Raw genomic sequence first — 25,156 nt, forward strand, 5'->3', positions numbered from 1 at the left:
AGTGCTAGGCAAGTGGCTGAATGGAATCATCAATGTAATCAACCAAATGAACTTCATTTCCGTTTTAAATTACTCGGAATATTTAAAAGCATCTGTCAATCCTCTGATGGAGGCCTCCCCCTGCAATTCCCGTCATGGGCGTTGTTTGAACATACTTCACCAAAATGGTCAATGCGGGTTGGCGAGGGGGGGATGGAAGCCCAGGACCAGTTCAGATATCACTCACCACTGATATTAGCCTTGGCTAGAAATCAAACGCGGGCCACGATGTTCATAGCGCAACATGCGAATCCAAACAACATTTGCTTCTATATAAGATATTACTAGAATATCCTCACGTCAACCATTTTAAGTCCTCAAATCCACAACCATATGGCAGTATCAATGCCACAATAACGATATGTTACGTGATATTTTTTTTTAATCATAAAGATCACCTAAACCAATCATAGAAAAAAAGCACACACATAGCTCCTGGGGGAGTTTACTTACAAAGTGTTTATCTGCTTTATTATTAACATTCAATACCAGACACACAAACGAAATCAACAAATGTTTTTGTTACTTAAAAATAGTGCTGCAACCATTCATTGTAATTCATCAAATATGTTCTTTGCTTCCATCATTTAAAGGATAGTTTTATCCAAATATTCACACCACGGGTGATGTGCGCAGACAGGAAGTACAGACACGGAGTTCCGGATTCAATTCCGAAAAAAGGAAATGTCAGCATCTGCCAGGCCGAAGGCAATCGGTCCAATAGGAGAAGACAGCTCCACTAATTTACAAATTGTATTTTTCCCTTCTTTCAGTTAAGTAGCTCTTCATTGTTCAATCTTGTGCCATTGCAATGTATCGTAGAGACAGGTGTACAGGTATGGTAGTAAATTGTTCTGCTTGTGCCTGTGATTGATTTCCTTAAAAAGATCAGCTTCACAAAGGAGTCTATATATATATTAAAAAAGCTGCCCAATTCAATAGTAAAACACCACAGTGATTCTGAGAACAACATTACTTATCCCCATTGTACCAAATGCACCGATATTGATATGACAACAACAATTTTGCTCCCCCATACATTGACGCAAAGCTTAGACCAGTTGAATTCGTTTAACCTCCAAATCCAGATAAGTGTTTAATCAAACACAATTTGAATATTTGATGGCGAGATTATACAGCACTATTTTTAGTGTATAATGTGAATATTTTTGGGTTATACTGTATGCCCATTTTCTGAAGTCTGTTGATCTGATGTAGGTTTCGTTAAAATTCACCACAAGCATGGTCACCAGAGATGTGCCAGCATGTTGTTGTAGTTACTGACGAGCTATCGGCCACATTTACAATGGGAACCACCAACCCGAATAGCAAACCACTGAACATACCCAAATATGGATCAGGCCTAGAGCAAGCTGGAAACTGGAAAATGTAATCACAAGCATGTCGGCGCCGCCAGTTGAAAGTTTAATAAGGCTTGGCAGTAACTCCACCACTGTCTGAAGGGTGCCTTATCCCGGTCTACCATTGCTACAATGCTGAATACAAAGCAGACAGATAATTAATGTTTAGAATTGTCTTTATTACAGATTAGTCAAAAATGAAAGTTAATGTGCAATATGCGTTCCATTTTGTTTGACCACTTTAATGGGATTTTTGTAATTAATGATCACATTTATATGTACACATCAAATGCACTCAATACGATGCATTGCTTTACACCAATAGTTCCGTACAATACGTAAAATTATTGTACAAAGATAAATTTCAATAGACAATGTTTACATGTGTTAAGTCTCTGACCATCAGAGCTTACAATAGATTTCTTTAAAAACACCTTTAAGAACATAATCGCTTGCAGGAAAACTCAGGACATCTAAGCTGTCACAAAGCATGTTGTGGGCATTTTCAGTTTCTGGCCTGACAGCCATCAGACGGAGCTTTCTGGCATCCATTCAGGCTGATCCTGTGCATTTTTGATAGAATCCAGCTCCTGAAATAGCAAAACCAGGCCATTGATGGAGATGCTTCTTTTCGGTCGAGTGCCCGGTTTCCCAGTGTGAGCGAACATGCCGATATCCAGAGACAAGCTACGTTTAGGTCCAGAAATTGCCGGAGTGCGGGCCAGTTTGTTTAGAGCAATCTCTGGCCAGCCATGCAAGAGCAGCGCCTGCTTTGTCTGAAGAACAAGGCTGGCGTGCTTAGAGTGGCTCACGTTGTCTGGCTTGTCGCGCTGAACGTTTCCCAGCGGATCTCGCTTGGGTCTGCACTTCGTGCGTCGCCTGCGCTTGTGGGCGGCCGGCTCGTCGACATTGCTTTGCGGTGCTGGCGCATTAGAATCCTGTCCCTCAGGGGCAGGCTGACATGAGGCAGATGACTGGCTTCGTGTGGAGTCGCTGCTTGAAGGCTGCCCTTCCTCCTGCACCATAAGCTTGCAGCTGAACTGGTGCTGCTGCTCTCCCTGGAAACCCTGAATCTCTCGGGTGGGCGCATATACGCTGCGCACCTCGGGGATCTTTCCGGCAGATGGATTGGCACACACCTTGTAGCGTATCATGAGGATAATGATAAACACGAGCAAGGAGGCCACGATGATACCACCGATGACGATTATCATGGTTCCCCCGATGAACTGGCTGGGCATGGAGGAGCACTGGATGTACTCTTCTTCAGTGATGAAGTCGATGCAACCCAAAAGCCTGGTGGCTGTCAAAGATGTACTGACGTCATCGTATATAGCCATGACGCAGACATCATACATAGCACCAGAAAGCAAGTTGTTGAGCACAAAGGACTTACTTGAAGACGGCAGCATTCTAAAAGACAAAAGCAGAATGCAATGGCATTTTATGACAGTTGCAGTATTTTTATGGCAATCATTTTTTACCTTAGTATTTGAGAACATCGCAAGACAACCATGAAATCAGCATCAAACTTCGCAATATCATGGACATACATGAATTAAAATGTAAAATTCAACAAAGTGCAAAATGTCAACAATTATAAAATGTTGTTAAAATCGAAATGGTACAGATGGTTAAATTGTAATTCCATGTTTATATTGCCACATTTCTTGTTGTGTTTTACGATCTAGTGCCAAGTGCTGATTTTGCAAAATACTAAAATAATGAATAGCAGGTCTGAAATATTAATGATTTCTGGGACAAGCAAAAGGCGCTCCTGCAATCTGGCACAAATGGATTGTGCAAGGCTGGAGGCCATGTTTAGGAAATGTCCCAGTGTTTTATATTTCACCCTGCAGTTTCTAGCGAATTTATAAAAATAAAATAATCCCCACTTACGTAACATAATCCGCACTAATAATAATACAGTAATAATATTTTTTTTAAATAAAGCCAGTGGCCACTGAATATTTAAACAATCCTGCAACCGGACCTCCACTGAAGTGCACAATCTGTCTGGCACACAGCACATAACGCAATTAAGCTCACATTAGGCCTGAAAATGTGATACTTAAACCTACACATTCCAGGAAATACTACATCCGGGAATGAATTGCTAATGATAAGGGTGTGTGTGCAACTAGCATTCTTTATTACTGCAATGACAATATTTTTAGCTAATTCAGCCAATTACCAGATGTATTTCTGCCATCACTTGATTGGCACTTTAAAAGATAAGGACCATTAGGGCATCCTGCAATTCGAGCACAACCCAGAAAGGGGCCATGGCGGCTGGGAGAATTGCATCTCTTATACCTTAAACATTTTATCATGACAAGAAAATCCATCTTCAAAGTATAAATCATAGACTAACTAAATAATGTTTCAAAAGGGTAAAATGAGATAATTATATCAACTAGCAAAACTATTTGCTAAACAATGCATAATGCTCCTGTTGTACTTGTAAACAAATGTATGTTTTTCAAAGTGCATGAAAATATCAACATCAGAAGTAGGATGATTCACTGCTGTGGCGATGTGATGAATTGTCATGATTCACAATCACAATTCGCTTCAAGAATGTATTATTTTCTTACCACTGCGGTAAATGGTGGCATCTCTAATCGGTGCCATGGAGAATTTCACCAGTTACATACAAAGCTTATGAGTTGCATTCCATCAATCCTTATAGCATTCGTTAGATATATTGGGAACGTATTAGTTGAACATCATTAATTAATTGTTTATTTAATACAGCGTTCCATCCCGAATCAAATTATTATTGTGTATCACTTAATTACAATATTAGGCCTAATAAGGTTGTTTTATTAATTAATACTGTGGCACCGTTGTCAACCTAAACTTTGTACAGTATGATCCACACGAGGCTGAGATTTAGTAACAGTTAGTCACAATTGTCAGAAACAAGATAATGGTGGCAATAAATACATCTTTCAGGAGTTTTGGCAAGATAAATTACCTCCAGCAGAGAAAATTCAGCTCTGAAGATAAAATGAGTTTAATCGCATGGATTTGCATTTTGGTCACACAGATGGTATGGAGGGTAAACAGTATTTTTTGCAGAATATGAAACCAAAAATGAATACCGAAATAATTAACCAACCCGTATTCTTCCTGGCTGATGTAAAATGCGCATTAATTTATGTATAATACATAAACACAACCGTTAATGGCAGTGTTCTATGGAATACCACGTGAAAATCATCTGTATGTCATTGCGATTATTAAAATTATTAGGATACATTCCACTATTTACTATTGCCGAGGCTAACTAAAAAACATTTTAAAATATAAACATAACAGCTACTGTTTTTGATTGAAAACATGTTTCTCTGAGATTTCACACATTCACATTTCCTTTCCTACTCATACGTGTTTTTTCATATAAAGTATAATCCTTAATAGTTGACCAAGGCCGTGGTAATTACACTGCTCTATGTAGAGATCAGTAATGGAAGTTTTAGGTAATTGTGGTTATAGTTATAACGTCTTTACCCCCCCCCCACCCCCCGCTTTTTTACAAAGATAACCTAAAACGTTTTGAGTGAATATTGCAGGTTCAGATTTTTGCGAGTTATTGTTTTGCCGGCTAGATGGGTCAGCAGAAGAGCAAAGGGCTCAACAATTGGAAGCATTATCAGTTGAAATCCTGGTTGAGGGCCCATCATCATCCCTTCGGGGTCAATAAAATGTATAAATAGATATTCTAAATGGGGGGGGGATATAAAAAGTTGTTATCCTATGGATGGACTCACCACCCCCGCGATAGGAATGTGGAATTTCCATCACTCTATCCAGGAAGTGAGCACTGCATCAACGCTCATTTGAGCAGGACATCACCGCTCATTAGAGCAGGACATCACGATTTTTAAACACATTTTTATTATTTTACACGTATTTAATATATCCACTCCCGTAAATATAAAAGTGGGGCATCACAGTTTACACCATTACAAAATGCAAATCCGTATGTCAGAGACAATAAATGTGCCTAGTCAGGAAAATGCGTCCACACCTACATGACGCTCAGCATTATTGTACCAATGGAGCAAAGTCCCATTTGCTGGAACTTGTCATTGCAGTAAATCATCATTTGGGAAGAGACATATTATAAATATTGTTCCTGAAATGAATGCACAGTATTCTGCAGTGCATTGTCTATAGATTTCTGTCTGTGTCATACCTAGATTGTAATTGTAATGTTACACGCACAACAGCACAGCTGTAATGTCACTTGGATGCTCGTGTTGAAAAACAATATTTATGCACAATAAAAAGGATGTACTCTATAATTAGAACCATCTTGTTGTACATTATAAAAGAATTATTGTATGGCATTACCGTTGGTAACCTTATCAAGAGAGAATAAAAAATAATTATGCAGGATTCCCTTACTTGTAATGGTGTCGTTCTATATTACCATATATCAATTAGTACATAACACTAAAATTAATGTATGTCACAGTATTCAACAGTTTGGTATCATGCAGTAATATCACTTTCTTAATTTTCTTAAATTTGAAAAAGTATATATAAAAAATTTACTCAACTTGTGACATTCAAAAATCATGTTCTAATTACTCCATACTTATAGTCGAACGAACACTGCCGATAAAAAAAAATCTAAATTATTAATAAAGATCACATGAGCTAGATTGAGTAAGAATGTCTACAAATTGAATAATTCATTTGACGATAATGTTAAATGTATAATGCCTATGACATTGTTGAACGTAAAATTTGAAGTGTGCAAGTCCAAAAGAAAAGAAATGAACGTATAAATTATATTATAAAAGTATGTTTTTGAACTGTCCATAGTGTTTGAAAGGGAAAAGAGACGGAGGTTGAATAATGGTTGTATTACATTGAATTATAGCATCCTCTTTACCACGTAAAAAAAAATGCTACGAAAACTCCTCTTTTGAACAAAGTAGTTTAAAGTAGAGTCGTTTTACCATTTATTTCCCACCAAATGTGCTATTGGCATCGTGTCATGAGATTAAGTATCAAACTGGATTTCCCAAAGGGCAGTGTATGTCTTTCTGTTAAATAACGGCGCAGAGCAGCGCACATCACCGAGCTACCTGTGATCTTCCATCAATTGACAGTTGGTCCATACAGTAGATGGCAGCACGTTCCTGACCCACTCCGCATTTGAGAGCAGTGTTCATCGCATAACTAATATTTCATTATCTCAGCCGGAATGCATTCAAGTTAAGTGCAGAACCAAAATTATGTGATGGGAGTTTTATTTATGCAGTCATTCGTGACGGTTCCACCTGAAGACAGAAGCCTGTGTTGCCTCCGAAACGTCGTGATTTTTATTTTATTTTTATTTTACTTTTATTAATTTTAATTTTTTACCTACGTGACTTTACCGAAAAAACCTAAGAATATGGGCTGAAACCATTAACTCACGACACTTGCGAACTTGGTTGAATGACAGGTGGCTGAAGCCTGTGTTTGAGGCAAAGGTCTCAACATTGCCAACTCGGCTCTGACCTTTGAACCACGTGAACGATGCCATAAAATAACTCCTTAAAAATAGATGTAAAATCCCATTCCAAATGCCATTAAATCCAGTATAATTCAACAATTGTTGGTTAATTAATATAAAAATAAAACTTTTAGAAACAAATGTGAATTTCAATTTCTCAAAAAAAAACGTTTCGGGTCAAAGCTATGTAATACTGTAAGAGTTATTTGTTTCAACTAAATATGTTATTAATTATCTTACTTCTTAAAATCGGAGAACAAGGTCATGCATTTTGACTTGGTCTCGCACGCCCTGCACATAAGATCTCCCATACTATACATTAATTGTGTAATGCATTTGATAAAGATCTAATACGACTGGTCGGCCTTATTCATTTTTTTAATTGCAATGAGCCACCACTTGTTCCATGTCACACGAGCAAAGTGGATGGATACGAAGCCTTGAGCAAATCCAAGCTGCTCCCACCAACCCTGTCTTTATACCACCCATCACCATCTTTCTTACCAAGTGGCATTTCCCAACTTATTGATTATAAGAGGACAAACATGGACTACACACTCATTATGAGCACTTGCACTTTTACCACTGCTGTGTTGCATAATGCAACATTATTCGTACTCACTAGGAATTGGGTTATGGACTACAGCTATGAAGTGCAGCTATGGGGTGTCGTCGCTATGGAGCATGCAGATGGTGCAACTGCATCGGGGCCCAGGCGCCAGAGATTGGGGGGGGGGGGAGATTGGACAAGAGACTCCCCTTAATTTTATTTATTGTGCCAGGACCCATGCCAACCATGCTAGGCCACTGACTGGAGTGACCTCATTTGAATGGGTTAGTTATATGAAGAAATGCAACAAATTTGTACTCAAAATAACAATAACATGCTTTCATGGGAAATGCTTGACTGTAAAAAATGATGTGTTTTAAAGTTGGCACCATACGGCCTCGAACAAGGCTTCTAGGTCACTTGGTACTACGTCACACGATCGACATCTTGACTTGCCTATGTGCCAAAGGCAAAAGGGGCTAACCCTCAGGAGGTCCTTTCAGTGAAAATGGCCTAATCAGCAGCTCTATAGTAACGAAATATGGAGTCATGCCAGGTTTTTTTTTTCCTTTGCAGTTTATTCGCATAGCCTGCTTCATACGCCTGTTATATGGCAGAATAAAAACGTAACATCTAGCTGTATTAGTCTTGTGGCCAATTCTTCAGAAAATACAGCAGTAAACCTCGCTATATGGTTTTCTGTCAGTCCATTGATTGCAATGGATAACACCAAACCACAAAATGATTGCTACAATATATAACAGAATGCTATGGCAACCTGTCAAAAAAGCTTATTTCCCAATGTACTTTATTGCAGTACATATTCCGTAGTGGTTCTGAAAAAAATGCAGTCAACTGTTTTTCTGGCAGCAATGCCATTTGTGATGGGGCACATAGACGTCCAGCTAAATAACCCTGTGAAGGCGCGGGCAGTAAGTTATCAAATGTATATAATGCATCATGTGGAGGCAGAAATGAGGCCAAATTTGTTTAAATTAATAACATGCTTAACCTCAATTATATGATTGTATAAAATGGTGATCAATGCATGAAGCCATATTTCCCATCAAAATCTAGTTGTGATGTTTTCCCTTTGCATCACTTACTAAACTGCACATACATCAGCTGTATGGTAAAACAATCATGTTGGACTCATTAATAATTACACATTGCGACATGCTTTAAAGCATCTGGGATTAAAAGTGGCCCAGTGCATGAGCTAATGCCCTGCTCAGTGCTGTGATAAGGAATGTAAGTGGATGCATGAGATAAAAAAAACAGTGTGAGAATAAAAGGGATTATGGATAAAAAAAAACGTTTGAAATATGTATTTTTAAAAGTACAACCAGTTATGAGTTATATGCAGAAGTAATTCAATAATATCCAGACGATTAAATGGAATATTGTAATATAGCATTCCAACTGCTGACTGAAAAGAGCTTCGGTGATACAAAGAGAATAGTTATTTCAATTGCATAATTTAAATGCCCAGTGAGTATTTCCCCTTGGTGGCCCATTTCCATTCATGAAAATGGCGAAATGAAAGTACACTGATTTTAAAACCGATACTCATTCCCATTAAAAGACCCCTTGAAACGTAAATTTGTACTCTTTTCCACCAAAATACCATCCATTAGGATTCACTTGAACTTGCAAAGATATCGGGAGAGAAATACGTGAGGATCATCTCTTTTCTGCTACATTTTCAATCGATAAAAAAAATTCCAAAATATTTGGACAAGATATTTTCTAAATATTCACAACAAAATCACATTGGCATTTGATTTGTGTTGTGATTTAACATATTAATGGTACATATGAGCATCTTTGTGACCATTTCTGCAGCAACAGTTAGCCAGTCAATTTCATTTGGAGTAGTTTTTTTTTTTTAACACGTAGGCATTCACAACCAATATTATTCATAATAAAGGTTTTTGGGTTTGATCGAGCACGTATAATGTGTCGTAACCCTACAATCAGTAAGGGATGTCACATAAACAACATTCGCCAAAAAGTTACATCAGCCCACCGGTATGTTGGGGAGTAAATCCACAAAATTCACAATTTGAGTACAAATTGTAAATGTTGTGGATTGACGCATTTTGTTTATGTGACAAATCCCTTACTGATTGACTGTGTCGGGTGATGGAGGGTTATGACACATTTATACTTACGCGAAGAGAGACGGAGACTCAAGCTATCCTAAAATGAACACAATGTTGCAAAAATATTTATTTTTTTGCAATTCATCACATCGCAGGATCATGAGAGATGGTAGTGACTTTGGGAATCCTTATTCCAGCAGCAGACTGACCATGGCTGCTAATGATGATAATTTAATAACCTTTAGCTCTTTAACTTGTTACACTGTATTTTATTATTTATTGTGATATATATCATCAGTCTTTTTACGTGCAGTAATTGCAAGCTTTTAATGTTTTGACTTGTTTTAAAGTGAACCTGAGAAACTGCATTAAAGCAAGCAATTTACCAATATATTAAATTATCTAAAATAACCACCATGCTCAAGAGTGAACTTGTGCTTATTTGTGTGATGCATCTCATGTAACAATGAAAACTGTGGCAATGGATTAATCTCATGCAAAATGATAGAAGATTCATACCTGTACATCAAGGTATCATCAGATGAACTGTTGTACTGTATTTGGTACATCCGTACACTGGGAAGCATTTTGCTGGCAGACCATTTGATCACAGCGGAGTTGGATGTGACATCCAATGCTGCCACTCTCCGATTCTGAAAACCCTTTGTGTCAGAGGCATTATTTGCCGCATTAGCTGCAGGCTTAGTGGAGCCAGTGATATCAGAAGAGCCTGGATCTGGCTCAGGGTGAACATTGTGAGTAATATTGCTCAGGTGAGGAAGGTGAATTATGCTAAGCTCCACAAAGGTTGTGGATTCACCAGCAGGATTTGACGCGATACACGTGAAGGTTCCATCATCCTTCGTAGTTGTAACTAAAATCTCCAGGGTGCCATTGTCATGGACGACTGTTCTGGTGGTGTTGGAGATAACCTTTTCATCAGGTGAGATCCAGTGGACCCAGGGATCTGGGTCACCAATAGCCTTGCACTTTAGCGTCGCTCTCTGGCCTTCCAATACTAGAAGGCGATGAGTGTGGCGAGTTATCAGTGGCGGCTCACAAACAAACTCTTCTTCGGGGATGGACCAAAAGTACTTGCCTACCAAGGCCTGCGGAGAAGCACAGGTCTCCAGGTCATCCTCTCGTGTCAGTCGGCGCAGCCACAGCAGCTCGCAGTTGCAGTGCAGCGGATTGCCCCCGAAGTTGAGAACCAGCGGAGGTGTGTGATGAATGCCCTTATTCGCAAACAGCTGCAGGCGAGTAAAAAGTGGATCTGGGGGAAGCTTTTGAAGCTTATTTGATGTCATATCCAATCTGGCGAGCTTGTGAAGATGTGAAAATGTGCCGGCTTCAATATAATCAATCATATTGTGATCAAGGCTCAGTGTGTGCAGCGATGTCATTTTTTGAATAGCTTCCCAGGGAACTTTCTCTAAGTTGTTGTAGGCCAAATCGAGGTCTTCCAGGGACATCAGAAAATCATCGAAGGCTCCAACGGATATGTCACTAAGCTGGTTGTTGCTTATAATCAGGTGCCTGAGGTTGGAAAGGCCTTTAAAGCTTTTGTTTCCAATGTGGGTCAAACGGTTGTAGTCAAAGTGCAAGAAGGTTAAACTGCTCAGGTCTGCAAATGCATAAGGGGCTATTTGGCTGATAGTGTTTCGGGAGAGAGTCAAATCCACCATGAGAGTCATGTTGCCAAAGTCTTGCCTCCGCACGCTCGTGATGAAGTTGTCCCCCAGGCGCAGCTCAACCGTCCGTCTGTCGATATTGTGTGGGACAAAGAGGAGCCCAATTTTAGCACAAACAGTGCTCAGAGACGGTGACAGGTTCTGGCAGATGCAATGCGTCGGGCATCCGAGGGACGCGGTCACCAGCCCAATAACCAAGAAACAGAGCTGGGCAGTTTCCATTGTTTATCAGGTGAGAAAATCTGTGTGAACACAATGAAAAACACAGAGTTAATAAATGTGCATTAGTCACGTACATATATATAATCGGAAATATTTGATTCCACAAAACGATATAGTTTTTAAAATAAAACATGACAACATATCTTAAAACCTCTAAATGTCAATTTATGTACAGTAGATCGTAATAATATCAGCTATGTTCTTGGAGGGAACAGTAGTTAGCACACTTCACTATGAACCCATCAATCCGAGTTTGATAATTATTGGATGTGACTAACATGAGTGGCAAGTGATATCAGTACTGGTCCAGCCCCTCTCCACCCCTAATCAGTCCCCAACCCCCACCCCCCATGACCTAGAAGGCATACGTATGGAGGCTTTCACCCAGCAGTGGGTTGACAAAGGGGCTGTAATGTGCATGCCCAGAGTTAAGCATGAATGCCAACGCTGTGATTTTTCTCCAATCAAATCTCTTGTGTTCTTGTGAATCTTGTTTTTAAATGGCAGTTACAGCAAATATGTATGACAGGTCCTACATATTCCAGATCGGCTCTTGTGAATTTCCAAAAGTGCATGCAGAAACTGAATGTCTAAAGAGCAGCTTTAACAGGTTAACACTGGCACATAGGATCTATACAAGGTGCCACAGCAGATATAGTTCCAGCAATAACTCACTTATCAGAGATCTCTGGCATTGTATTTCAGTTAATGAATGTCGTACAAGACGATAAGGACAGCTGCTGTTATCTCCTTGCTGGTACACAGAGACAAAGTCAGGTCATCTGATTGGGGAGTTGTAATAATGGATGCCGTTCGGTGAGGCCCTTTCTTATGAATTTGCCAAAAAATTGTCACAATCAGTATAGTGATATAAAAAATATTCTTCCAATAACCTTTAAGAACATTTAGTCTTTTAGTTGCATTCATATGCTATCCCAAAACAACAGAAGGCTTTGCTTTTTTTATGGACTCAATAGCATACGCATGTAAGAATATAGATATTTTCTGATCCTAGACTTAAACCACATTATTATTGGCAGATAAAAAGTCAAAATAATATAGGTTCATTAGACAGAACAAAAATTGGTACCATACGAGTCAGGGTCAAAGAGAGAGATTGGGAGAGGATAAGACGGCAACTCACATACGACTGAGAGGACCTCGGTTGACATTTTTTTTCTGGGCCTCTGAAAATCTTTCCATGGCCATGACATGCGTTGGCAAATTGTCAGTTGAACCAGTTTGTGTTTAATAAAATTTGTTCAAAAGAGTAAATTACCACCATTTTAAATTGTGATTTTTGTTGTTGTTGTTGTAAACAAATTCCTTTTTTGCTGCCGCAGGAGGTAGAAACATAAATATTTGGTCAAGGACAATGAGCTATTTGGGTTACAACCCGCTGTGGGACTGGGTAACTGGTTGTTAAATAGTCAAACAATAATAATCTCAGTGTCTGGAGATTTTTTTTTTATTTCACACGTCTCAGCTGGTGATTGGTATTGTTGATGCGCGTTACAATCAATGACAATCGTTAACAATCATTAATTGTCTTAATTGTGTTTTATAATGAAACATCAAATAAGTACAATAATAACTATCTTGTTTGAAATAAAAGTAGTTAGTTGTCCATCTGTCGCAGCTCAGCTTAGCTTACCAAGATGAACAAATGCACGAAAACCAACAAGTATTTTTTGGTTTTAACTACAAAAATATATAGTGTTTACGTGCTAGTTTTTACTTGCTATATGAATCCAGTAGGCAAGTGACTTTAACACTCATGGACAGGCATCATGGGCACAATTTATTATTGCACAGGACAAGTCAAATAACACATTTATAATTGGTCTGCATATTACTACTATAAATGAGCCAAGAATGTCGGTTTGTGTGTAACGTGTGTGACGTCACTCCACATGCCGCACCCCTCCCCCCGTCATTAATATTCATCAGTGGGTGGATTTTTACACTCACGCAGAAGGTTAATCGGAAATACTTTTTTTTCGCAAATTCGCTTTAAGTTTGACGTTTCTTCATTGAAAGTGAATCTAATAAATAATTATACGCAAGCAACAAAGTGGATTTGGTGTCTTTGTTTCTTCAGCACTTGAGACAAAAGGTAAGTATAATTTATGCTTCTACATTATGGTAAAATCGACATTTCTCGGTGATTTGCCAGATATTGTATCGAATTCCAATTAATTTCAAGCCCAGCGACCGAAAGCAGAAGAGAATAAAGTATCGGAACAGTGAATTTGAACAAATTGAAGGTCAGTTATATACAGTGCTACAGTGACATGAAGTGAGGTGTTTTATGATGTAGTTTTGTGCAATAATCACTGCCATTAATACAGTGCTACAGTGAACTGCAGTGAAGTGTTGGATGGCATTCTTTCGTGCAAGATTCACTGCCATTAAATTTACACAGGATACAATTTTTTTTTTTCGTAAATATTACAGCTTCCGTCCTAGGACGGGCAAACAAGCTAGAAATTAATAATGCACATTTTGTAATATAGTTTTAATTTGAATAAATCACACATCAACATTGCATTAATAGGTGATGACAGAACAATTTGAGTTCAAATAACAATACCTAATTTAGCTTTATCAACTTGTTCTCCTTTAGCTTTACGATATTAAAACATATCATTCATAATTTAATTGCATTGCCACGTATATAACAGAAATCTGTTACCTAAAAAGTAGATGCATTATCTGCAGTGGTTATTTATACATCATGTACGAGTACAGTATTTTTTTTTATTGAAAACCATTTTTCTAGGACGCAAAATGTAAAGAAAATATGATGTTCTTCGTGTGCTTGTGTAATTCATAGTCATACAGTACATACAATAGTGTCAGGTGATGTATTGTGCAGTCATTGGTGACTTGGCTGAGACCATCAACTTGCTGTTTTATTACCAGAAAGGATACAAACCTATTCTTATTTTTCATACTTTGATCCTGGCAAAAAGGTGCTATAGATATAACTGCTCAAGCCGAGCTATAAATGCCCTGATACGTGCATTGGTTTCCTACTGTTCGCCTTGTGGCATTCTCTGGTCTGACATTGTAGCTTTGTCTCACCAAAGAAGGGTGCTGTAGGCCAATCAATTTCAAAGACGATGCATATATTAACAGAGCATGTTTGTTTGAACGTTTTTTCACAAGCAGTGCAGACTTTATTCCTTGCAAAAGGTACATATTGTTGTTTGAACATCTTACCACCTGTTTTATAGCCAAAACCTATTCTTATTTTTCATACTGTAGGACCCTGTTTAATGCAGCTGCCTGGATGCAAACTCAGGCATCAGCAATGCCAGCTCAACATATACAAACTCGTATTATCATCGCGTCGATAATTCCTCTTGTCTTCACTTAAGCAGGAAATTCCTTTTTATTCATTCTCCAGGCAGTAGCTCCCGTTATCGACACAAAGATCAGGAGTCACCTGGTGGTGGCAGTACATTCACCCTAGAATCTGCACCAAAGTGCCCCTAAGAGGACTCGATCAGTCCATGAAAACACCGATTGCAGAGCAGATCTACAAGGTTACATTTGGCATGACATAAAAAAAAATGTGGCAGGCATGTTGTTAATGATTTATGATTATGATGGTTCTGCTGTTGATTATGATGGTGGTGGGGTGATGGTCGTGATGAGGACAGGAAGTAAAATGACTTATAACCATCGTCATCACGCCGTCACTGAAACGTCATGATGTTGTCGCCACTGCACTAAATTAACGATATTAACGTCAATACATGAAGTGATCACAATCGGTGCTTAATTCACACTATTATCCACACTCAAGCACAGATAACAGGAATTACCCAGCATTGGGGGTAAGTTCACAAAATTGCCTGCATTTCACCATGCGTGTTCTTGGTTCACAAGATACCTCTATCTGTAAGATACGAGAGTAAAGAACATAAACTTTAAATTAAATTATAAGCATGATTTTCATTTAATGCCAAACCTACAGATATGCATATATCAGAATATTTTAGACTGTAAGAATCTGATGAGCTATGAAGATTTGTTTCACAGATGTCCAGAAGGGGCGGGGATCAACATCATTTATAAGTGAATAATGAGTTAGAATTTCGATTTAAAGCTTTCGTGACTGCAGGGATTCATATTCTTGGTTCTTTCGGTAAAGTCACGTCGAAGGGAAATAATAAAATAATAAAAAATTAAACATAATAAAATTCTCACGACGTTTCGGCCACAACGCAGCTCTGTTTCTTCACCCGACGACGGCTGCTTGCGTTGTGGCCGAAACGTCGTGAGAATAAATTTTTTTATTTTTTATTTTATTATTTCCTTTCTTCGTGACTTTACCGAAAGAACCAAGAATAATGAGTTTGAAGTTTCCAAAAGCACTCATACCTAGTCTCGTCCACATTTTTACTTCACTATTTTGATCCCAATCAGCCTTCAATAACTGTCCTATGTATACATACTCTGGCGTGTTTTACACTTGTGTTCCTGTGACAAATATCTTCAAATTTGGAAGACTGCACTTTGTAATAAAAATCAAGACACCCAATGTCAAAAGAACATTTTTAATCAGAGTGTATTACATGTTAAGAACACATGGATCCAAAACATTCACATGGACAAAGAAAATGGAACATCTGAAAAGTGTGCAAAGAAGAATAGAAATGTGCATAGTTAGAACTACAGAGACGCAAGGAGAAAGACGTGGATTAGAGACATCACCTTTAAGATAAGTATGTGGGCAAGGGACAATGGCTGGTCGTTGAAGTATAGTTGGGGCGCCACGGTCGTGAAATGTTAATTACCTCGCCTGGTATACAGGAGGTCGTGGGTTCGATTCCGACTGTGATGCCTGTATATTTGGATTTTGCATGCTCTCCCTGTGGTCGCGTGGATTTTTCTCCAGGTCCTTCGGTTTTTCCCTCCACATTTCGAAAAATTTGTTTAGAGTATTTGGCTGCTTTTAATTTCCACATGATAAGCCACATCGTTGAGCAGCTATCATGTGTGGCCAGCTCGCTACTGACAAAGAGCTACATAGCTTAGTGGGCCTTACCTGATAAAATAAAAATAGAGTCGTTTCAGTTTAGCTTAAAGCTAATGCCAGAGTGGCAGCCAAATGGAGGGAACATGCCTGATAGGATGTCCAGTGTTGAGACAGAGTTCTGGTGCAGAAGGACTAGCATTTTGCCCGTCCAAGTACGGGTATATTGCAGTAAATCTGAAACTTACAAGTGAAAAGCAGACTGCGACGTGATATTCATTGCATTAACGCGTGTGCAATTTGTAAGGCTGCAGTGACACAGACCTATTTCATTTAAAGGTTATAATCCCTTGTTCATCATGGCGTCCTTTTTACTTTGATGTCTCAATAGCGTGACGGAGATCACGTGACGTGAGGGTTCTGCCTTTGTTGTGAGGGTTGTAAGTTGACACAGAGGAGGCGGGAGGAGGCGCCTCGGTCTCCATGTGGAGTGACGTCAGCAGCTAATTATTATGAATGGAGGGGGGGGTCCATGTGGAGGACGTCACCTGTTCATGATTATTAATGAGGGGGCTGGTCGACGTGGAGTGACGTCACGAGCGATGCACACTGACATTCTTGGGTCATTATGGTAGGTAATAATGGGGGGGGGGGGGTGACCATTTGGAGGACGTCACCTGCTCATGATTATTAATGAGGGGGGCTGTTCAATGTGGAGTAAAGTCACTTGCTCATGAGTATTAGTGAAGGGGGGAAGAGTACAGTGACGTCACCCGCTCATGACTATTAATGAAGTGTGGGAGGGTGTCCATTTGGAGGACGTCACCGGCTCATGAATATTAATGAAGGGGGCTGGTCGACGTGGAGTGACGTCACGAGCATTAAGGGCATTCCTGGGTAATTATAGTCGGTATTGTCACATTGTGAGACACTGAGGAGATGATAACGGGTTGGGAAGGCCTTCATCCAGTAGTGGAATGACCATGGTTGATACATTTTAAAATGCTAAAATAATACCAACTATACAAGGTATTCTAATAGGGGTTTTCCCCTTTTTTCTGGCAACAAAACTGACACCTTTTGCAAGGAATCATGCTTACATTAACCACAATACTTGCAGTCAAATGCAAACAAAAAACAATACTCTGATAATTTTTGGTACAGCCGATAGACGTGCTCTCGACTACTGTATTTAATTTACATATTGTATTTAACATGCACGTTGAGGATGTATTATACAGTGACAGATGCGTACAATATAATTATCCATATGATTTGTATGTATATAGCATCTAAATTCAACTATCTCAAGATGTTGCAAAGAACATGGGTGTCCTGGGGATAAAATGCTTATTTAATTACGGGAGAAAGAGTCGCTCATAGGCAGAGGAAAATAATGGTTTTGAGCCTTGACTTAAACAAAGGCAAGGAGTTGACACCACGGATGGCAGGGGGGAAGGGCGTTCCAGATAAGCAGGGCAGCAGAGGTGATCGAGCAAACTCCCTCCGATGAGCGTTAACATTGATAACAGCAGTAATGAACCAAAATAATGGGAGATATATTCTCTGCTGCCTGAATGTATTCCTTTAGGATTGTTGCCAGATGGATGCATCATTTTACACTAATGTCGAGCATGCAAAGATAACAACATGACAGGCCACTAAGATTGCTATTGGTACCCAGCAGCGTTTGGCGTAATCAGACATTGGGGGGAGAGACCCAGAGACGTGGTGGTGATAGCCGATTGCGCCCCCCCCCCCCACACCTTTTTAATTTATAAAATCCCAGTGATATGACAGGAGAGATGTTGACAGGACAAAAAGACAAGACACGTGGGGTTATTTTGTTTATTTTAACAATGGAATTAAAACATAATCGTGTATTCTTTAAGTTAATATTTGATCTATAATCATTATTAATATAATTTGTTCTTCTTTCTTTTAAGATGACATTTAAAAATGGAAAGAAAACTGACTAAAAATACCAAGTTCAATTACTTTTTCGTATACTAAAGAAGGCAACTGTAATTTAAACAAAAAAGTCCTGAATTAATTTTAAAATAAAATTGTATGCACGCATTAATGTTAATGAAATTCAGTTTGAATTGTAAAAAAAAGAAATAACCCTGTGATTTGTTGAAGCAAATATACTACACCGACATTTCCTGATTTTGGGCCACCCTGTCGATTCAGTGAGGCAAAAGAAATGTAGACAACAATATAGATGTAGTGAGATAAGAGGAGAGATAGACATGAGATTATATATCATCAATATGCTAATTGTTAATTAGCATGTTACGTTTATTAGGATTTGAATTTGAGATCATATTTTTGGACACATTTCTCTCATAAATCTGGAACCCCTTTATTTACTTGGGGCCCTGGGCTTTTGCTTTTCTTTCTTGGGTCTCATGCTGTCCACTGCTCATGGTTATATGGAAAGGGCCACTTGCAAAACTTCATAAACTTCATTAAGTACTTACCATTCATTATTTAACCAGTTTGTGATATGTATTGTTATTATTCACAAATCATGGTTTCCCCTTACATGGTCCCCACACCATTCCAAAAAACATTTTTTTTCACCGTCACTGGTATTTTCAAAGGGGTTGTTTTCAATGACAAGTGCATTTTTCACTACAAAAATCAATCTTATAGAAGTGGAACTGCTCCTATATTGATCTGTCATATTAAATCCCATGTTTGTTTACAAGACAAACCAGACAATTGGTGTTATTGGTTTCATTACGTGAAGTAAAAATATTTGCTCAGTCGGTTTGTTTTTCCCTTTGATCATTTGCATAAGAACATTGTTCTTTCCCATGCACTTATGCAATTAAATCTCTACTTCAAACTATCCAACTCAGGTCAGGATTGACTTCAAACATCAGCTCCATCTTACATTGCAATGCCATTTTAAAAAGGTAATTGTCGAGCCCTGCAATTTGTTGCTCGTGCCACCACTGGTGGAAGAGCTTCGTCTAGAGCAGGGGTCGGCAACCAAAATAACAAGAAGAGCCATTTCTTTCCAATTCGGTACAAAATTCAGTATTTCAAGAGCCGCAGTGCATCTGAGTACATACTGTACATACGTACATATCGTCAAGAAGCAGCCCGTAAAGAGCCGCATGCGGCTCCGGAGCCATAGGTTGCCGACCCCTGGTCTAGAGGGAGCTCCAAAGAGCCCCTCTGGTTGCGAAAGGTTGTGAAATAACACATTGACATCTATTTCACTGCCTGTGGTAGAGGTGTGGTAAAAGGTACGGATGCAGCACTGAAATTGCTTGCTCACTCCTTGCTGGCAGAAGGGCCTCCATTAAGGAGGTGCTGGGATAACGAATCAATCCTGCGACCTCTGGATTGCAACTCAAGTGTGCTATTACCACGCAGCATTCATAATGTTGTTTAAGTCCTTGTGATTTAAAATATATAATAATGTATATTTTTAGTCCTCTATATACGTACGTACTTGTTAATTTAACCTGTCACTGAATGTGAAGCACTCGGAGCACTGTGAAAAAACTGTTCTTCCATATCACCAGAATGAATACAGCCATTTTTATCTTTAACACCCACAAATCACACTTCACAATGCATTGCATTTACAAGTCTACAAATAAAACACGTGTAATTCAAATGAAAGCAGCTGTGTTTATGTAGCCAGCTGGATTGTGTTATTGCGTCGTATGAAAACTAATTTTTATTCTCAAACTGTTTTAGCTACCGTTCCTCCATACAAATGTGATCCTTGGTGTAAAGGTGCATATGGAAACTATATAAATCATGCAGATTTGCTGTTTAATTAAAATACAAATTTTAAATGGAAGAAGGCATATTTACTCAAAAAATTACTGCACACTGCTTAGCATGCCATTATCTTGTATAATATTGTTCATATAAAAAACTGTAATCTGTATATAATTCAATGAATTCAATACTTATTTGCTGAACGCCTTCAACCTGGTAAATCCTTAAAGCAGTCATTCCTTCTTTACATAATACATTGTGAGGAGGCAAAAAAAGGTTTACAATTATTTGAAACTTTTGTTTTGTCTTTCTCTTGCTATGGTGTTAATATCGGAGGCATTGGCCTGACTGTGGTGGGCAGCAAAATGAAACTCAGATGGAAATTACTTTTGTTTACTAAAGCCTTTTTGAGAAATGGCTGCCCTCATGGGCCTCCAATATGAGCCGTACTCGTCAACCATCTATACAATTTCACAATCAGGCAAACTTTAAAATGCACTAAATCCATATCGCTTGTCATTCACAAGTTTCCATCTTATTCTGAGCCATTAGTCCCATTGCTGATCGTGTTGTATTTTTTCCATTTGGTTATTTTTGTATATTTTCTCTATCCTTACAGACTCGGACTCACATATAGAGACTCACCTACATACACTTACATGATATAGACCTACATAGAGACCCATAGGCTTATGTAGTAATACAATTACAAAAAAAATCCCACGCCAACTTCCACTTTATTATATCAAGCTGAAAGCTATTTAGAAATAAACGATTAATATTTTTCTGCAAAAAATGTTACTTCAATTAAATCATCCTGTCCACCCAGTGGTATAATTGGGTTAGTTGTTCAACGGGTCATGTGTGGTGCAGCAAAGTGTGGGTACTGTCACCTCCTCAAGCCATCTGGCCATGGTGAAAGAGTAGGCCAAAATACCCTTTAGGGGGCTCTCTAGAGCGCCCTCTAGTGGAGACCCTTCCACCAGTGGTGGCGTAAGCACACGAGTGAAGGACTGCACCTTTACGGAGAATGTGAAGCTTTGTTCCAATGTGGGAAGAAATATGCATAATTAAGCTACAAAGGTACACGCAGTGACAATAATGTTCGACTGTCCTTCGGATATTTGAGAGGAAAGAAACAAGGCTTCACCCATGAATCATAGCAGGAGAGGCCAAGTATCCACCATATTCTGTTGATGTTGGGAAGCGGGAGTGAGGGGGAGAAAGGCAATGAATCTTTTACGCTTGTCCACCCATCACACACAAAGCCCCTATAAGATTGAGCAGTCTAGCTGACAAATGACCAGCCTTGTTTTCTTTTCTTGTTTTGTCTCTTTCTTTTTAGCGCACTTGAAGGTCCCCGTGCTGATAAATAGCTACTGTCATGAGCCTTAACAAAGACGTGACCCCCAGAGTGCCAGTTAAGAAGAGGAGCAAGATACTGTACACCGACGCATCATCGATGAAGTAACACCACGGGCTGTGGTCGTTACTGTCGAGCCAGACACAATCGACTACATATTCAAGAGCTGCTGAATCCTACTTAGGGTGCTGTGATATATTGATTTGCGTGGGTCGCCTCCAGAGTAATGTGAAATGAAATGTATACGGTCATCCTGTAACTGACAACGTGATCTTACAGCTTGTTATCAAAAATGATTGAAAAACGTGACCGTCTGAAGAAATCTAAAGGGTGGCGTATACACGCTTTTCTTGTGCGCATATACGCATTACATTTTGACGGAGTTACATTTCTGCTGTCAGTGTATGAGTGAAAACAATTACCCCCAACATTCTACAATCTCTCTATAGTGTCCCCATCAATGTAAATTAGAGTTGAAATTGACCACATGTGATTGCAACATTTTAATGAAATGGATTTATAGATTTCTTACTAATTACTATAATTATGGCTGATAACTGAACAAACACTATCAACAGTTTAAACGTCAGAAAAACTGGTCACATATGTCAACATCTGCAGCCCTTTATCAACCCACTGCTGGATGAAGGCCTCCCGGTGCATTGCAGTCATGGTTGTTTGATCATTCTTCACTATGCTAGTCAGTCCGGTTTGATGAAGACAAGAGCAGAAATCGGTATCCATTAAGAGGTATTCTTTGGTTCTTTTGGTAAAGTCACGTAGATAGAAAAATAATAATCAAATAAAGTTAATTAAAAAAATAAGAAACAACAAAAAAACACTAATGTAGACTGTAGCCTGGTTCTTAACATTGGTGAGCGTACTGGCAGTCTATTATGTAGACTGTAGCCTGGTTCTTAACCTCGGTGAGTGTACTGGCAGTCTATAATGTAGACTGTAGCCTGTTTTTAAGCTGGTGGGCGTATTGGCAGTCTTATGACGTATAAAAGGTAGCAAAACGTGAGCAGCAACGATTTATATATGTGGCCAATACGAGTGAATTATTTGATAACCTACGCATTTCAAATGGTTACCGCATAATTCACTGTTGTTGGCCACATATAAAGGAATTGGAACGGCTAAAGTTTACGCCACCTTAGGGCTCAAGGGGCATCGACAAATGATATATCTTGGCTGGTCTGATGGACTACATGGCTGGGAATTGTCAGGTTGATAGCAGTGTGCTAACTACTGTGCCACCACTATAAATGTAGATGTCAGCATTATATGCATAGCTAACATACCTTGCTTGTTTATTTAAAAAAAAATTGCCATGAAAGTAAAGCATAAACCAAACATCGAGTATCATACGTTATTTCATAGGAGGACGAATGATATACGAGGGAGAGAAGGGGTTGGGATGCATCAAGGACAGAGACAGATTATATGACCCAAAATCTTCTTTGGTGCTCAGCATGTGATTGTTCATACACTTATCTGGCACGTATGCAATGGGTTACAAGGATATGCACATTGTGTGGAATATTATCGAATTAAATTTTGTTGAAATTGTAGTATGCATTATTATGAGAATGTTGCGTGGTGGAATATGGAATTTTAGTGGATCCATGTACAGTATCTAGAATTCCTGAAAGTGTAAATACAATCATATGTAGCCAATTAAGTATGGATCAACGCACTTTGCCAAGCTAATTGTCTTCCTCATCCTAAACGATCATGGGAAGGTCACTATAAATAGTGTTAACAATAAAAAGGATTATCAGCTTATATTCAATGGGCAAATTAACTATCTTAAACAACCAAAAGCTATATTGTATTCACTTAAACTAATGAACATGACATCTTAGGATTTATAACCCCAGGCACAAAAGCTAAAACCATTCATTACTAACACAATTTAAGGGGGAAATGTGCTATTTTTGACAAACATTGATGAACGGATCATGCATAAGTATAATAAATAAGTGGCCGTTTTGAGTTGTGGGGTAATGTGTGACAATTGTTTTAATAATTTTAATCAGAACCATGTTTAACCACATGCAAGCAACACTACGATATGTAAATTTCTGTTTATTGATATTTAATGTGATAATGGTCTGCAGATTTGTATTCGGCCGATATATTAACCCCTGCTCATGTGGTCTTCGTAAGCGCTTAAGCACAATTATCTCATTTGGAGATAATTTTTTTCTGTTTATTTGAAAACACAACTGTGTTGACAGAAACATCCCTGGAAAAAAAAACATCCATTTGCAATTAATTTCTCGGAGGACTACCGCACGGCCGTATGTTGCGATCACAAAATCTTGCTTTTCCCAAAAGGGCTTTATCGGTCTATGCTTTGCATTTGCAATTGAAGCAAAGTGCACCAGCCATTTTCAGGATTATCATTCATAGTTGCATGTATTGACCTATTTGACATTGAATACGTAAATAGAAGCCTTTGTAAAATATGCAGCCATCTTTCTATTTATTTTAGAATTAAAAACATATTTTCCATGACCAATGATTAGGCCATATTTCCCAAACATATCCACACGTGACAATATTTTTTTTTTTACAATTTATGCGGGTACTTTAAGAAAACTGAAACATTTCCATGCTCCACCACAAAACAAACACAAACTGAATGCAAACATTTTTTCTTCCAAGTCAATATATACATTCGAAAAACACACGCAATCATCTCGACAAAAAAAAGAATGTACATGCGTGAACATTATTTTCCATGGGAAAAATGCATTTTGGGCATTGAAATCGTGCCAGTTATAATGATGCTGCTGCTGCATTGGCGGCGAAGATGCAGACAAGATACATTATTTACCTGTGTAGAGGAACATTGAGGCTGGGTTGAGATCAGCGAGCTGGCGGTGGTTGCGGATGTTTGGGTCCTTTACGCACGAGAATTTCCCATCGGTTCGCGCGCCACTCCGCCGAGCGCAGCGAGAGACGAGCGCGACACGACAGCCCCAGCGGCTTGCAGAAGCAGCAGCAGAAGCAGCAGAGAATCCGACAGCAGACCACTACTACCACAGTCAGCACAAAGTCTGCGACAACAGGGGGTAGGAGAGTGACACGGAGAGATGATTTTGCCGTCTTCACGCGAGGGGCTTCTCAAACCTCCTTCACTCGGCTCTTGCTGCCGCTGTCCACAGTACTACCAGCGTGCCCGTCGTCGCCGCCGCAGTCTTCAGCATTTCCCAATTTCGTTCTCAGCTTTTACCTTCGAGGCGCAAATTGTTTAACCGCATCGGCGTGTCCCCACATGTTGGTGCTTACGCTTGTGCGAGACAGCACGCACGCACGCACAAAACAAAACTGTGAGAAGTCGGAGGGTGGAAATGGTAAGAGAGGTTAGTGTAGAGAGAAAGGAATAGGAAGGGGGGGTTGGGAAGAGTGTGGGGGGGGGGATTGCTGCTGTTTTTCTCCCGTCACCACAACAGCTCCGGCAAACCTCGGCGAGCGGAGAGACGGCAGGGCGATCGAGAAGGGGGGGTGGGTGAGAGAGCGCAAATCTGCGCAGCGATCACCGCCTCGCCCCCTCTCTCTCTC

At 39.3% G+C, this 25,156-nt stretch overlaps 1 protein-coding gene across 1 annotated transcript; it reads right to left on the reverse strand.

Moving 5' to 3' along the window:
- Positions 1 to 480: 480 nt before the first annotated feature.
- On the reverse strand, positions 481 to 25,156 carry LOC144933543 (leucine-rich repeat and fibronectin type-III domain-containing protein 5-like). Its single transcript, XM_078858439.1, has 3 exons — positions 24,429 to 25,156; positions 10,093 to 11,506; positions 481 to 2,813 (listed from the first exon to the last, which is right to left on the reverse strand). The coding sequence occupies exons 2-3, from the start codon at positions 11,484 to 11,486 to the stop codon at positions 1,928 to 1,930; spliced, it is 2,280 nt and encodes a 759-aa protein (XP_078714565.1). The 5' UTR covers positions 11,487 to 11,506; positions 24,429 to 25,156; the 3' UTR covers positions 481 to 1,927.

The sequence above is a fragment of the Lampetra fluviatilis genome, chromosome 7, assembly GCF_964198595.1.
Source record: "Lampetra fluviatilis chromosome 7, kcLamFluv1.1, whole genome shotgun sequence".
Lineage (NCBI taxonomy): Eukaryota > Metazoa > Chordata > Hyperoartia > Petromyzontiformes > Petromyzontidae > Lampetra > Lampetra fluviatilis.